The 13114-nt window shown below is 45.1% G+C and overlaps 1 protein-coding gene across 1 annotated transcript in view; it reads right to left on the bottom strand.

Annotated features, from left to right (window-relative positions):
* LOC119442397 (ankyrin repeat and IBR domain-containing protein 1) overlaps window positions 1-13114 on the bottom strand; it is a 79758-nt gene that overhangs the window by 38872 nt on the left and 27772 nt on the right. Inside the window, exons 7-12 of the mRNA XM_049662113.1 lie at window positions 10929-11140; window positions 10381-10466; window positions 9113-9257; window positions 8387-8556; window positions 2762-2850; window positions 1864-1994 (exon numbers count right to left, since the gene is read on the bottom strand). Of these exons, the coding sequence (XP_049518070.1) occupies window positions 1864-1994; window positions 2762-2850; window positions 8387-8556; window positions 9113-9257; window positions 10381-10466; window positions 10929-11140 (833 nt within the window). The remainder of the gene's footprint in view (window positions 1-1863; window positions 1995-2761; window positions 2851-8386; window positions 8557-9112; window positions 9258-10380; window positions 10467-10928; window positions 11141-13114) is intronic.

The raw sequence follows: 13114 nt of genomic DNA, 5'->3' as shown, positions 1-13114 counted from the left end.
GAACTTTTGTGTATGTTCTATGGGAAAATAAACCACTTACTGTAACGTTCCCATAAATCTGGCTACTGGATGTCCGCGCCGAAAAGAAAAAGAACACGAAATGCTGGAGAAAAAAAAAAAATGGAAGCCGGCGTACTCGCTTGTGTGCCACCCACACCCCTTTGACGCATCAGGAGCCTCCTACAACTCTTTCCCTTCTCTCTTCCACCCCTCCAACCCCTCGTGTTTGTGTATTGGAGGTGTGGAAGGGGAGCATGCCAGGTGGCCTGCGCGGCACACAATGCGGGTGTGGTAAAAGCGCAGGTCACGTTTTTTCCTTTTTCAGGATTTATCATCATGCAGTCGCCAGATTATTTGTTATAACCAATAACGCAGCATGGGAACATTGCAGTAAGAAGTTTATATTGCCAGAGAACACGAACAAAAGCTCACAGTGCCGTGGCTGCTCATTGTGATATGAGAACTGTGACTCACGGTTTTGCTGCTGTTTTCTTAATCGTCGCTACTATGTGACAATATTGTTATACGTGAGTTCAACGTGAGTTCAACTATAATTAATATTGTGCCATTTGTAGCCAAATTTTGTGCTTATCAAGTTAGTACATCATAAGGCTCAATCAACGTGGAATACTCTGTAAAATCTGTATTCAACTGACTTTCTAGTTCTCACTGAAAGCACATGCACATTCGACTTCATGAGCCATTAATTTAGAGATGCAATAGTATGAAAAACAAATCTTGTAAAGGAAATATGGCTGTCTTTAATGCATTGAAGGCTCGCAAGAACCTGCCTTAAACATTGGAATCGATTAAGGGCTGAAAGATACTGATAATGTGACTTTGTTGATTACTAGCAAATGGAAAAAAAAATGAAGACTGAAGCAACCTGCACAGTAAGTAAACCCACAATAGGGAGAATTTGATTAATATGCTAGCTGGTCTGGCAATGCTTATGCATGAGCATCGTGATACTGAGAAAATGCAATACTTGTTGCTATTTTCCCCTGTTTTGCAATACCTTGGTTCAGCTTCAACCTTTTGAGGGCAAATTTTTTTTCAACAAATGCGAAAATCACCCCAGGGTCGATTTGCTTAATTTCAGATTTAAAATCTTCACAGTGACCTATTTAAAAAAAAAAAAGAAATGTAAAGCAATTTTTTTAGCCTGACCATAAAGTGACAAAAAATTATTTTCCGTAGGTGGACATGTATTGTTTATTCACGAATACCGATGGGCTTGCATAAAGACTTAAAATAAAATAAAAAAATACATACCATAGGAAAAAATACTTTTAAAACGTCAATACAGTCGACTTCTGTTAATCTGACTCCGAGGGGACCGACAAAATTGATCAAGTTATCCAGTGGGTCGAACTAAACAAGATGCAGAAAAAACGCCAAAACACACTGCTGATTCATTCAGCAGAATTTACACTATTTGCAGTACTGCCTTGGTACTGCCTTTGTACTGCCTTTGTACCGCCACACTGCCTAAAACCACGCCAGCGGAAATCAAGAAAAGAACTCCGCATCCCTCAGTAGTAGTAGAAGTAGTATGACACCTTTAAAGGGATGAAATTAAAGAGAGAAGTGCAGCACCGCAACTGTCGCTCGCTGCGAGAACACCTCAACCGCCCTGCACAGGGGAGGAGTCAGAGGAATAAAAGAAGAGAAGAGGAAGCAGACTGGCCCGCATCATTCATGTACGGTCTTCAAAGAGCATTTTTCCAATGCTGTCCGGACAGCATGCACACACCAAGAGAAAGACAGTTTTTGATGGCACCCATATTAAAATAACTCCTTGCACAGCAGATGCACAGTTTGGCAGCAAAACATGTGCACAGAGAGATGTGTCATACCAACCTTGTAGCACTTAATGTGGTTGCATCCTTCGTTCTTTTGAATGGGAGACTTACAGCAGGGGCATGGCTTTGAATTTGTGACCATCCAGAGGCAATTGGCAGCTTCCTCAGTACGACTGCAGGCACTCTTTACTGTCACGAAAAAAGTGTGCTCAGGTCACAGGTCAATAGCATAACAAAGTGCAATTGTGAGCACACAGAGATCCTCGACACTCCAAGAAACCACTTTGTTTTTGTCTAATTGCGATAGCAATTACAGGGACACTCGAGGCACATGAAAGGCGTCAGCAGTGCTAGTGGCATGCTGACGGTTGCGATCCACACGCGTAGCCTACCTGTGGAGAGCTTAAAGGCCTCCAGAGACATGCATTTGGCTGCAACAGCCACGAAGCCCAGTGGATGCACAGTGATGCTCCCCTCAATCTGCTCTGCTGGAGCCAGGGCAGCATTCTGGTTTCTCCTGGCTCACATTAGCATTCCTGCTGAGCACCCGTATGCATACAACATCGTGGTGCATATATTGGCATGAGCAGAATGGACAGTAAACGTTAAGCTAAATCTATTTAATTCTTTTTCTGGACCCTGACAAACGGGAAAGATTTTCATTTGGTCTCATCTCACACACCAGCATGTTGCAGCGTCTGCACCACCGCTGGTGGTGCTGCTTGTCATGCCAGCATTCTCGGACTCCTTCAGTGCAATACTAAACCTTGATATCGCTTTCAATGCTTCGCTTTCAGGTAAAACTGCATATATTTTTTTTAGCTATGACCACAAGGAAAAAAAAGAAAGAAAAGGACTCTTTAATTAAACGGAAAAAAATGTGGGAAACAACATACAAATCAATTAAACGACCCGTATACAATAAAGAATATTGAAGAGATGATATTGCCACGCACATTCCTCAGGTTTAGCCTCCGCCACTTTCTTTTGCCACTCCTTCCACTTTTCACAGCAACAAGGTGCATGTGCAGGGCCCAAGCATTCCCTGCAAATGATGTAAAGGTACATGGCACAAGTAAAATAAAAAGCCATAAGCAGACAAACATTAAATGGAGAGTTCAAACTTTCATCAGAAGGCAGAAGCCATCAGCGACAGAGCTGTGGTGTCAAAGCACATTATACAGTCGATCCCATATATATCGAACTCAAAGGGGATCATGAAATAGTTCTATACAGTATAGACCACTTATAACGTAACCACTTATAGTGCAGGACCGGATATAATACGGTCTTTTCAGACTCCCGTTAATTTTCCCATAGCTCTCGATGGATACGCGTATCGCTTATAGTGAAGTTGCGGAACGCGAAATACCGGTTACAGTGTGGCTACCTGGAAGTTCGGCAGTCAACCTAGACGGCAAACGCTCCCCTCAAGCCACAAATACAGTATTTACTCTAATCTAACGCGCACTTTTTTTCCGATAAAACAGGTCCAAAAATTGCGTGCACGTCAGAATCGAGTACGACCCTAAATCTGCGTTACCATATAGCCGTCGGCATTTCAAAATGGCCACCTTGCACACGCATCGAGCCTAGCTACTCTCGAGCCTAGCTACCGTAACTTCCTCCATGTGCTGCAGTACACGTGCTTAGGCATTAGTCTACCGTCTGTCTTTACGTTCTCTGCGTCTGCTCTATCAGCATGAAGTACCGAGTTAATCATGATGCCGCATTTAAAAGGAAGGTGATCATGTGTGCGGAGACGGATGGGAATCGGGCCGCATCACGGGCGTTCGGAGAATCCGAAAATTGCGTTCAGGACTGGCGCAAACAGAAGGAGAGGATTTTCGCCAGCAAAGCAATGTGGAACGGTTTCAGTGGACTGAAGCAGGACGTAATCTGCGATGATCCATTTTGCCGATACGATCACCTTGGCCCTATGTTGAAAGCAATCTACGATGAGGAAAGTGTGCCGCGCGCCGTGTTTTCGCCGCTTATAGGTCGCGCTGAAGCGAGAGGCATGATAGCACGAAGGTCAATTCGCTCGCCGCACTTCGTCACTCGAGCGTTTTGACAGTTCGTTTCCGTGGTCAACGAGCGAGATGTGTTCATGTTTGCTAGTGCGCGCGTGACACCGTGCTTGTTAATTTATTTAGTAAGTGAATAGGGAACCTAGAGCACGGTGACAGCGACGGCAGAAATGCACCTGGAGTGTCCATTATAGGAATAAAATATTTGTTTTGGTTATAGTGCGATACCGCTTATAGTGCGGATATTCGCGACTCCCACGACTTATGTTACAAGCGGTCTACACTGTATATTGATAATTCAAAATATAAAATATGCCTATCTGAAGCTTACCCGAGACCTACCTCCGCACGACTCCGTGCTCCGAGTTTTCCGAGCTCGAGAAAAGTGGGAATTACCAATTTGCTTCTCTAAGGTCATGCTGAATGCACAAAAGCTTTTTTTTTTTTTGCACACGAACGTTCCAAGTCGCTCAATCCGTGAAATGGTCTTTGATATACTGATAGAAACACTAAACCTAAAAGCCCACTTCGCCAAGTTGCACCACTGTGGTACACCTCGTGCGCTTCAATGCACTTGTTGCATGTTTTTATTCAAGATAAGGTAGAAATGGATGCATCGTGGAAGCAAGCTAGGCTGTATGGATACACGGGGTGTTGCCATCAGCGCACTTGTACTGTGGATCGCTCGTGAAAGTGCTCGGCCACGTGTCCATAACAATACCAATAACACGCCGTTTAAATGACCAATGATCATACGTGGGCAACGAGCCAGATGGACTGTTGCGTCTGGTTTCAGAACCAGTCATCCTTGCTTCTCTACCTCCCTCTAAAAATGTCTGCAAGTCTCTTCTTGTGTGCTGCTCAGCGCTCCGCCTTGCATCCCGTCGTTGTCGGTCGTTCCCCTCCGGCCTCTGTGTCGGTGACTGCTGACACTACACACGCTGTTAGTTTCGAAAGTGGCTTTCAGCATGCTGAACATCCGAATCTATTCTCACTCATGTGTAACCATGACAGCCCAAATGAAATGCGTTCACCGCAGACCCGCGAATCGTACAGCGTTGAGTCTTACACGCTGCTGCTGCTATCAGTCTTTCCGCGAAGTGCAGATCTGGCATGCAGTGGTTTTGTTAAATTCAAACTGTAGTGTGAAGATCCATCCACGTTAGGGTTGGGCTCAGATTCATTTTGGCCACGCGGAGAAAGCTAAAATGTCGTTTGCAGAAAGCCCTTGTCTACAAGAAGACAAACTCGGCAGTGCAGCATCTCAAGTTGGGCATCCCATGACCGGCGCCACTCAGTGAAAAGATCAATTGTCATCCACGCTTTGTGGAACACATATCGGACTGGGAGGCTATTCGCATTCTTGAAGCAGAGTGGCGATCTGCTCTTGACAATAAAGAACGGCCACAGTTTGCAGGAGATATCCATGCATACAGTGAGCTAAATTGAGAGCACCCTGCTCATTTTTCCGCCATGGCACCTACTGCCCTTCAGATTCAGTCTCTCGTTTGACAGCATATGCCAAACCAGTGCCATTTCAAATTCATCGGCATTAGATATTTCCGACGAGGCAAGAAGTGATCACATCTCCATTAGGAGAAGCACACTTGCAGAGGCTTGGTGCGGCGCAGCGTTAGATATACCAAATGTGGAGGTGAACATGAGTTTGATATATGTTTAGTACATCACTATACATATGAGTGAAATATTCAAGGGGACCTTACAACTGTTCGACATAGACAATAATTTGATATATCCAAGTTTAATATATCCAGGATCAACTGTAACAGAGTCATGCTTGGAGCAGGAACTGTAAAATCAAAATGTAATCTGCATTGCTAAACTCCTTCCGTACCACGCCCACTGGGCATCGTTAGCCCGCTATCGATGGTTTAAAACACCGCTTTCGAGACCTTCTGCACTGCTCACGGACACACTCCGCCATCAGATGCGAAGGAAAACTATATTTTAGTTTTCTAAGCAGTTCCATTTTTTCCCGTGAGGCGGTAATTTTTTTCATGCGCTCGGAAGTTTCGCGATCATCAAAGTGGAAAGCAAAAATGACTGCCTCCGAGAGCGGCACGTACGCTTTGAAAGATCGTAGATCTTGTGATTCCGCTGCATCTGCAGCTGATTTTATCGATGGATCGAGCAGCAGCGAGTCTGAGGATGCTGCTTCTTCGTCGGACTTTGACTCTGAGAGCGACGATGACACAAACCAGCCCGGAACATAGGCGGCCGCAGCCCAGCACACCCAACTATAGTCATCATCATCAGCAGCAGCCTATATTTATGTCCACTGCAGGACGAAGGCCTCTCCCTGCGATCTCCAATTACCCCTGTCTTGTGCTAGCTGCTTCCAACTTGCGCCTGCGAATTTCCTAACTTCATCACTTCACATAGTTTTCTGCCGTCCTCGACTGCGCTTCCCTTCTCTTGGTATCCATTCTGTAACCCTAATGGTCCACCGGTTATCCATCCTACACATTACATGGCCTGCCCAGCTCCACTTTTTCCGCTTAATGTCAACTAGAATATCGGCTATCTCCGTTTGTTCTCTGATCCACACCGCTCTCTTCCTGTCTCTTAACGTTTGGCCTAACATTTTTTGTTCCATCGCTCTTTGTACGGTCCTTAACTTGTTCTCGAGCTTCTTAGTTAACCTCCACGTTTCTGCCACATATGTTAGCACCGGTAGAATGCAATGATTGTATACTTTTCTTTTCAACAACACTGGTAATCTCCCAGTCAGGATTTGGTAATGCCTGCCGTATGCACTCCAGCCCAATTTTATTCTTCTATAAATTTCTTTCTTGTGAACAAGGTCCCCTGTGAGTAATTGACCTAGATAAACATACTCCTTTACAGACTCTAGAGGCTGACTGGCGAGCCTGAATTCTTGTTCCCCTGCCAGGCTATTCAACATTATCTTTGTCTTCTGAATATTAATCTTTAACCCCACTCTTACACTTTCTCGGTTAAAGTCCTCAATCATTTGCTGTAATTCGTCCCCATTGTTGCTGAATAGGACAATGTTATCTGCAAACACAAGGTTGCTGAGATATTTGCTGTTGATTCTCACTCCTAAGCCTTCCCAGTCTAAGAGCTTGAATACTTCTTCTAAACATGCAGTGAATAGCATTGAAGAGATTGTGTCTCCCTGCCTGACCCCTTTCTTGATAGGTAACTTTCTACTTTTCTTGTGGAGAACCAAGGTTGCTGTGCAATCCTTGCAGATATTTGCCAATATATTCACGTATGCTTCCTGTACTCCTTGGTTGCGTAATGCCTCTATGACTGCTGGTATCTCTACTGAATCAAATGCTTTTTCATAATCTATGAAAACCATATAGAGAGGTTGATGGTACTCTGCAGATTTTTTTACATTTTTACATTTTACATTTTTTTTTCGTTACATTTTTTTTTTCGTAGTAGATACAAGCGTGTCTTTACAAACTTAATTCAATTTTATCCCACAATCTTGATTTTGGCAATTTATATCTTTTTTTATTGCATACATCTCGTTAATAAAACCTTTATTCATGAAAAGTGCAGTCATTCTGCTTTTTGTTTATGTATTACATAAAATATTGAGTGCAGTAGTTATTTCAGAACAAAAAATCTGGCATAATCTACAAAAAACACCTATTTCCCCCATGGTAGGGAAACAGTTATTATAAATCATTACCCTAACTGCCCAGCTTTCCTACTTGTTCAACTACTACAGCTGCCAGCCAACAAATGGCTGGCAGCAGAAGGCTGTGAGCGTACGCCAACCGGGAGTTTAAAAAGAGCCTCCCTAACGGCTGTGTGCAGTTGGCTGCTCTCGGCATGGGCGGCCGTTCCACGCGATGTCGTGTTGCGGTCATTTGTGAAGCGCTGAATTTTTCTGGACGACAACGTGCGGTGGGACTACGGCAGTGATCATGACAACAGCACTAGTGAGGACAATGGTACAAGGGAGGACAAGTAGTCCAGGGACTAATAAATTTTCATTGTGGAATGCGCGCACGTGTATGCCCTTCTATTTAATCTATTTCTTTTTTTTTTTTTTTCTTCACCGAGATGGCCTGGGCCCACGGTTTCCTGGAATGAGGTAAGCCCACCAAGGGCGAAGAACACTTCCCTTGCTCGATAAAACTTTCTCTCTCTCCTGACATGCTATATGGGGGGAGGGGTTGACTTACATTTGAGTCAATTTACAATTGTGTAAATACGGTAACTGCGTTGTGGATTGTTTCAGAGGATTATGGAAATCAACCGTGCTCCTTCTTGTAGAATTTTTAGCTGCACCTTCCTGCCCTTATCACAGAAATTCAGCCCATTCGTTATGATTTAAAACGAAACGTAAATAAATGTGCTTGCAACCATAGTCGCCTTTGATGCACAAAGGACAACCCTTACCAGCATCCTTTGTAAAAACTGTGGCACAGTGAAAGCCGTTGCAAGATTGGTCTATTATCATTATGGCTGAACCCAGCTTGAATAGAATCAAACCACGCACGAAGAATGGCAAATAAACAAATAAAAGCAAGCACTTAGAGATCTTACCAGCAAAAGTAGTGCCGATTTCCGCAATCCACAGAGTGTGACATGGGCTCTCGAGGAGCAGACTTGGGAAGGCGCAATGGTGGTGGGTCCACAGATTCTGGCAGGTGCACTGCCCTCCCACAACCAGCCCATGGACACCACTTGAAGTTTGGGTTGCTCTCGACAAAGGCCTGTCATGATGGCAGAGAAGTAACATAATGTCTTCATCCCAAGCATGCTGGTTTCACAAGCATGCATGTTAGATGAGAGCTAGGTCAATGAACCTAAGTAATACATTTTATAGACCAGATTGGTGTTAATTCCAATCATGACATAGAATGTCCATTGACCATTTTATCCCACATCTACGCAGCTTCATACATGCTACATAATCTTCATTTAGACATTGCTTCTGCGGAGGGGGAGTAATCTGTAGTGTCATCTTCATTGCTGATCATTGTCATGCTGCATCGCCGCCACTAAATTTCTTGCATTGCTCAGGTCATGAGACGAGAGAGGCGAGGTGATATCCACTTGTCACTGGCTGAGCTGGGCAACAAATCTCCTCCACAATCGACACTCGCCCTTTATAAATTTAGGGGTGATGAGACACACAACCAGTTGCCATCCCATCATTCCCTACAACCCATGCCAGTAATATTATGAAAGTATTGAAATCAGCTTTAATACAATACCCATGTATAGGATAATAGCAGCAGCAAGTTCTTCACTTTTTCATGAACTCACCTCAATGTCAAACTGCAAATATCGGCGCACCATGTCAGCGCTGACAATGTGCTCAATGATGTCCACAGGAACAAGTTGAGTACAGCCAACAGCTGGGCACACAATGCTATGCACGTCCCCCTCCTGAATCTTGATTGTGAGGTAGCTACACAAGAGGGCAGGAAACAGAAACCGTACTTGAGCACAACTAATCAGCCTTACAGGCCTGGTGAAATTTTAAACTCCAGTACTCAGCAGTGCTACACAACGCAGCCACTTTGCCACTTTCAAATTCAACATCTCCCATTTAATTCACGATTCATTTGCAGTTAAAGTAAATCATGTCAAAATGAAATATGAACCTGCATATGAAACTTTGTTCACTGCAATGTAATCAACAAGATGCCATTACAAAGCCCATCGATGAAAAAGCTGGCAGTGGAGTGTTGTAGCAAGCTATGCTGTAGGGCGGCAGTGATGGTAAACAGGCTTAGAAAAGGCATGAAGAACTTGGGGAAAGCAAGCTATGTGCAGTGTAAACTAGTGTGCACAAAACAAAAGGAGAGCACTTAGAAGGACCACAAGTGATACAGACAGTCACTGTTAGACAGAACACCACAGCTCACGCATGGCCATTATTTACGGGTCTTAGTGAACATTGTAGCTACATGACAAATGACAAATCAGAAAGGGCTACAAGTGTAGCAGTGAATAAACAACCAAATACACCAAGAGCTGGAATGTGACATCATGTCACCAGCAAACACGAAGATAGATTAACATTGTTGACATGGCCCTATCTATATCAAATTGGTAGGCAAGTGTCCAACATCAGGCTGCCTGCTGCCACTGAGTATCTTTCTGTTTCTTGACATTTAGCCAATTATAAGACAAGCTTGTAATGCTTACAGTCAATGCTTACAGTCACTGCCAATACGACAAACTGTACTTTCCCTGCACTGAGCTGGACGCAGTTTTATCCAAAGTATTTCTCCCCATTAAACATTTCCTAGGTATGTCAGGCTGCAGGATGACATACCTAGGTCAGGCTGCACTGCAAGCCAACCAGAGTGAGGTGTTACAAGCAATACAACAAAAAAAATAGATAGGGATAGAGATAGCGATAGGGATGAGACAGCATATTGTTTGTCTGCTGCTTTTTATTTCAATGACCTTCCACCAACCATCAAATCACAGCATCCCAAGTGGTACTGCCAAGCAAATGTGCTCTACAGCATCTCAGCTTGCTCAAGTTAGAAACAAAATAAAAAGAGAGGAGTGGTTGTTACCTGCGCCAACAGGAGACGCAGAACTCATGCTGACAAGGAACAACCACAGGATCTGGCTCATGCACCACTTCTGAGCAGATGTTGCACTGCCACACACAGAGAAAAAAAAAGCATACTGCTAAATTAAATGCCTGAAGCATACTAAATACAAGAAAAAAAATAAAAGCATGAATAACATAACACTTTCAAAGCATGCAATAAACATGTAGCTTGCATTCCCAACTCATCCCATTCAAAAAAAAAAAAAAAATTGGATGATATAACAGGTGGATTTATTCCTTTATTCACAAGATAGCTTTGTTCCCCTCCCATGACTAAGGCTGTGAAAATAAATGGGGGGAGGGGAGCCTTCTTCCAACTTTGCGGTATGGCTATTAAACAGTTCTATATGCTATGAATAAACATGTTTATATCCCTGTGCAACTAAAACGCTTTTAAATTTGCTTATGGTTGCATCATTGCTTTCAGTAACTGTTGGTCCTCTTTCACAGCAACACCCCCCAATTAAGTCTCTCAAGTTCCTTCATCCATCATAGTTTGAAACGCACAGGCAACCTAGCAGGCGATCGGCCTTGTGGCCCGCTAGGTGTCGAAGGTGACGATGAGTTGAGAGACCCCGACTGGTACTCTTCCGTCACCACAGGATCATTACTGCGCTCAGACGCGTGCACTGCTGACGTCGTCGGCTGTACCCCTGCAGCCAGGCAACATCCAACTGGGTCTTGGACCCATGCTTCCAGCAGAGCTACCTGGCTCCAGTCTGCACCAAGACACAAAATGTGAAAACGTTAAAAAGGTACAGACATCAATACTTAACTTTTTTTTTTTTTAAGTGTGGGTCAACAACTGTCCTAACCAAGCCTAAAGCAAAATGCTACGATTAGTAAACACATCTCTGGCGATTATAGTTGCCAAGATGCTTATCTCAAGCGATTTCAGCATCTAAAACTGAGGAATCAATTCCAGCATTGCAGTCTCTGAGCTGTGTATGTGCAATGGTACCTGTGGTGTTAACTACAACGTAGAAATTGCAGAAATACAGAAATTTTGCTGCAAGTTTCTAGTAGCTCACTAAAACACTACATGTCTATCCCTCTAAAGGAGATGGCAAAAAAATTTCCCTGCCTTAAAGGGACCCTCACCAGGTCTGGCTATTTTGAGCTGACAAGTGCAGTGCATATATTGTCCGCTAACGATCATGTCTGCTAAGTACAGTAAAAGCTCGATGATACGATCACGGCTAATACGATATTCCGGATGATACGAATTTTTCTGTAGTCCCGGCCGAGCCCCATTACTTTGCAACGTGCTAGAGAACGGTTGTTACGAATCGATTTTCAGCCTGCGTCGGTTGATACGAATAAACGCCGCCCCACCGACGGCCGCGAAAGAGAACAGCGCGCAGTCACGCACTTTCTCTTCTCTTTTGGTGCGGAGGCGTGGCGCCGGACAGCGAGGACTCCGCGACTGGGCGCGAAGAGTTTGAAGCGATGGCGCTTCAAGAAATAAATGCTTTTTACGTACATGTGCCTGAGTGAGTTCACCTCTGACTCTTTCATTTAGCTACAGTCGAATCTCGTTAATTCGAACACGCTTACTCCGAACATACCGCGTACCGACAATGCTCTTAGCAGCGCGCCAAATAACGCGGCGGCGCCTCCGACCGGCATTGCTCCGACACCGCCATAGAGCAAAAGCTCAGGAGACCCCTCAATGCCGCGCGCGAAGGAACGGGGGAAAAAAAAAAAGACTACCGCAGCGGAAATTTCCCCCTCTCTCAAATTGCAAGGTCGCCGTTTCTGCATCGCGCCGGAACAAGCGTGTATGTGCCGACTAGAGTGTTCTAGACAACCGTATTCTAGCACACACTAGTGCCGACGTCTCAGCCACGCGGATAAAATGGCAGTGAACCCTTCTCCTCTATTTTCTAGTCACATGTTGACCTTGCACGCTGCGGCAGCAGCGCAGAGGGAAGCAGCGGCGGAGGCACAGTCGAACCAACGAAACTGCCACGCCCGCAAACGCTCGCTTCCCGATAACGGCAGAAAACGAAACTTCAGGGGGCGGCTAAAATAAGCTAGCGCCAGCACGGCGGCGGGCACGCACGGAGATGTGCACACGGAGTCGAAGGTGAGAGAGCTACAAGGGAGTTGAGAGGGAGGGCGAGGGGAGCCACCGGAGTTGACGCGCCCAAATCCGCTTCCCTGCCGCCCTCCTCCCTCACCTTCGACGGTCTCCGCGTGCACCCGTGTGCCGGCGCCGCCCGCTCGCTCCCTGAAGCTTCGTTTTCTGTCGTTATCGGGAAGCGACCGTTAGCCGGCGTGGGCAGTTTCGTGGCCCGCGCTTGCTATGCGCTTGCGCGCCGCGATATTTCACGACTCGCACCGTTCGTGCATCGTGCTATGGTGCACGAATACTTCAAAAATACGTCCTTTTGATTCGAACAAATTTTAGGGCCCCTTCGAGTTCGAATTATCGAGATTAGACAGTAGTTTTAATTGTGTTTCGATGATACGAATTTCGGCTAATACGAATATTTTTCGTGACCCCGTGAGATTCGTATCATCGAGCTTTTACTGTACTGCATCGCCACGTGCCGTGGAAAGAGCTGAAATTTCAAACCAAATGCCGTCTGCCCTTCTCCTCGTGGGTTACTGCGCTCCCAGCCGGAAAGTCAACGTATGTAGCGCACTTGCACGATTGACATCGCTGTGTTGTGACATCACTTTCAGTG

The sequence above is a fragment of the Dermacentor silvarum genome, chromosome 2 (assembly GCF_013339745.2).
Source record: "Dermacentor silvarum isolate Dsil-2018 chromosome 2, BIME_Dsil_1.4, whole genome shotgun sequence".
Taxonomy (NCBI): Eukaryota; Metazoa; Arthropoda; class Arachnida; order Ixodida; family Ixodidae; genus Dermacentor; species Dermacentor silvarum.
The sequence above is the reverse complement of the archived record's forward strand: the minus strand, read 5'-3'. Positions and strand labels throughout refer to the sequence as shown.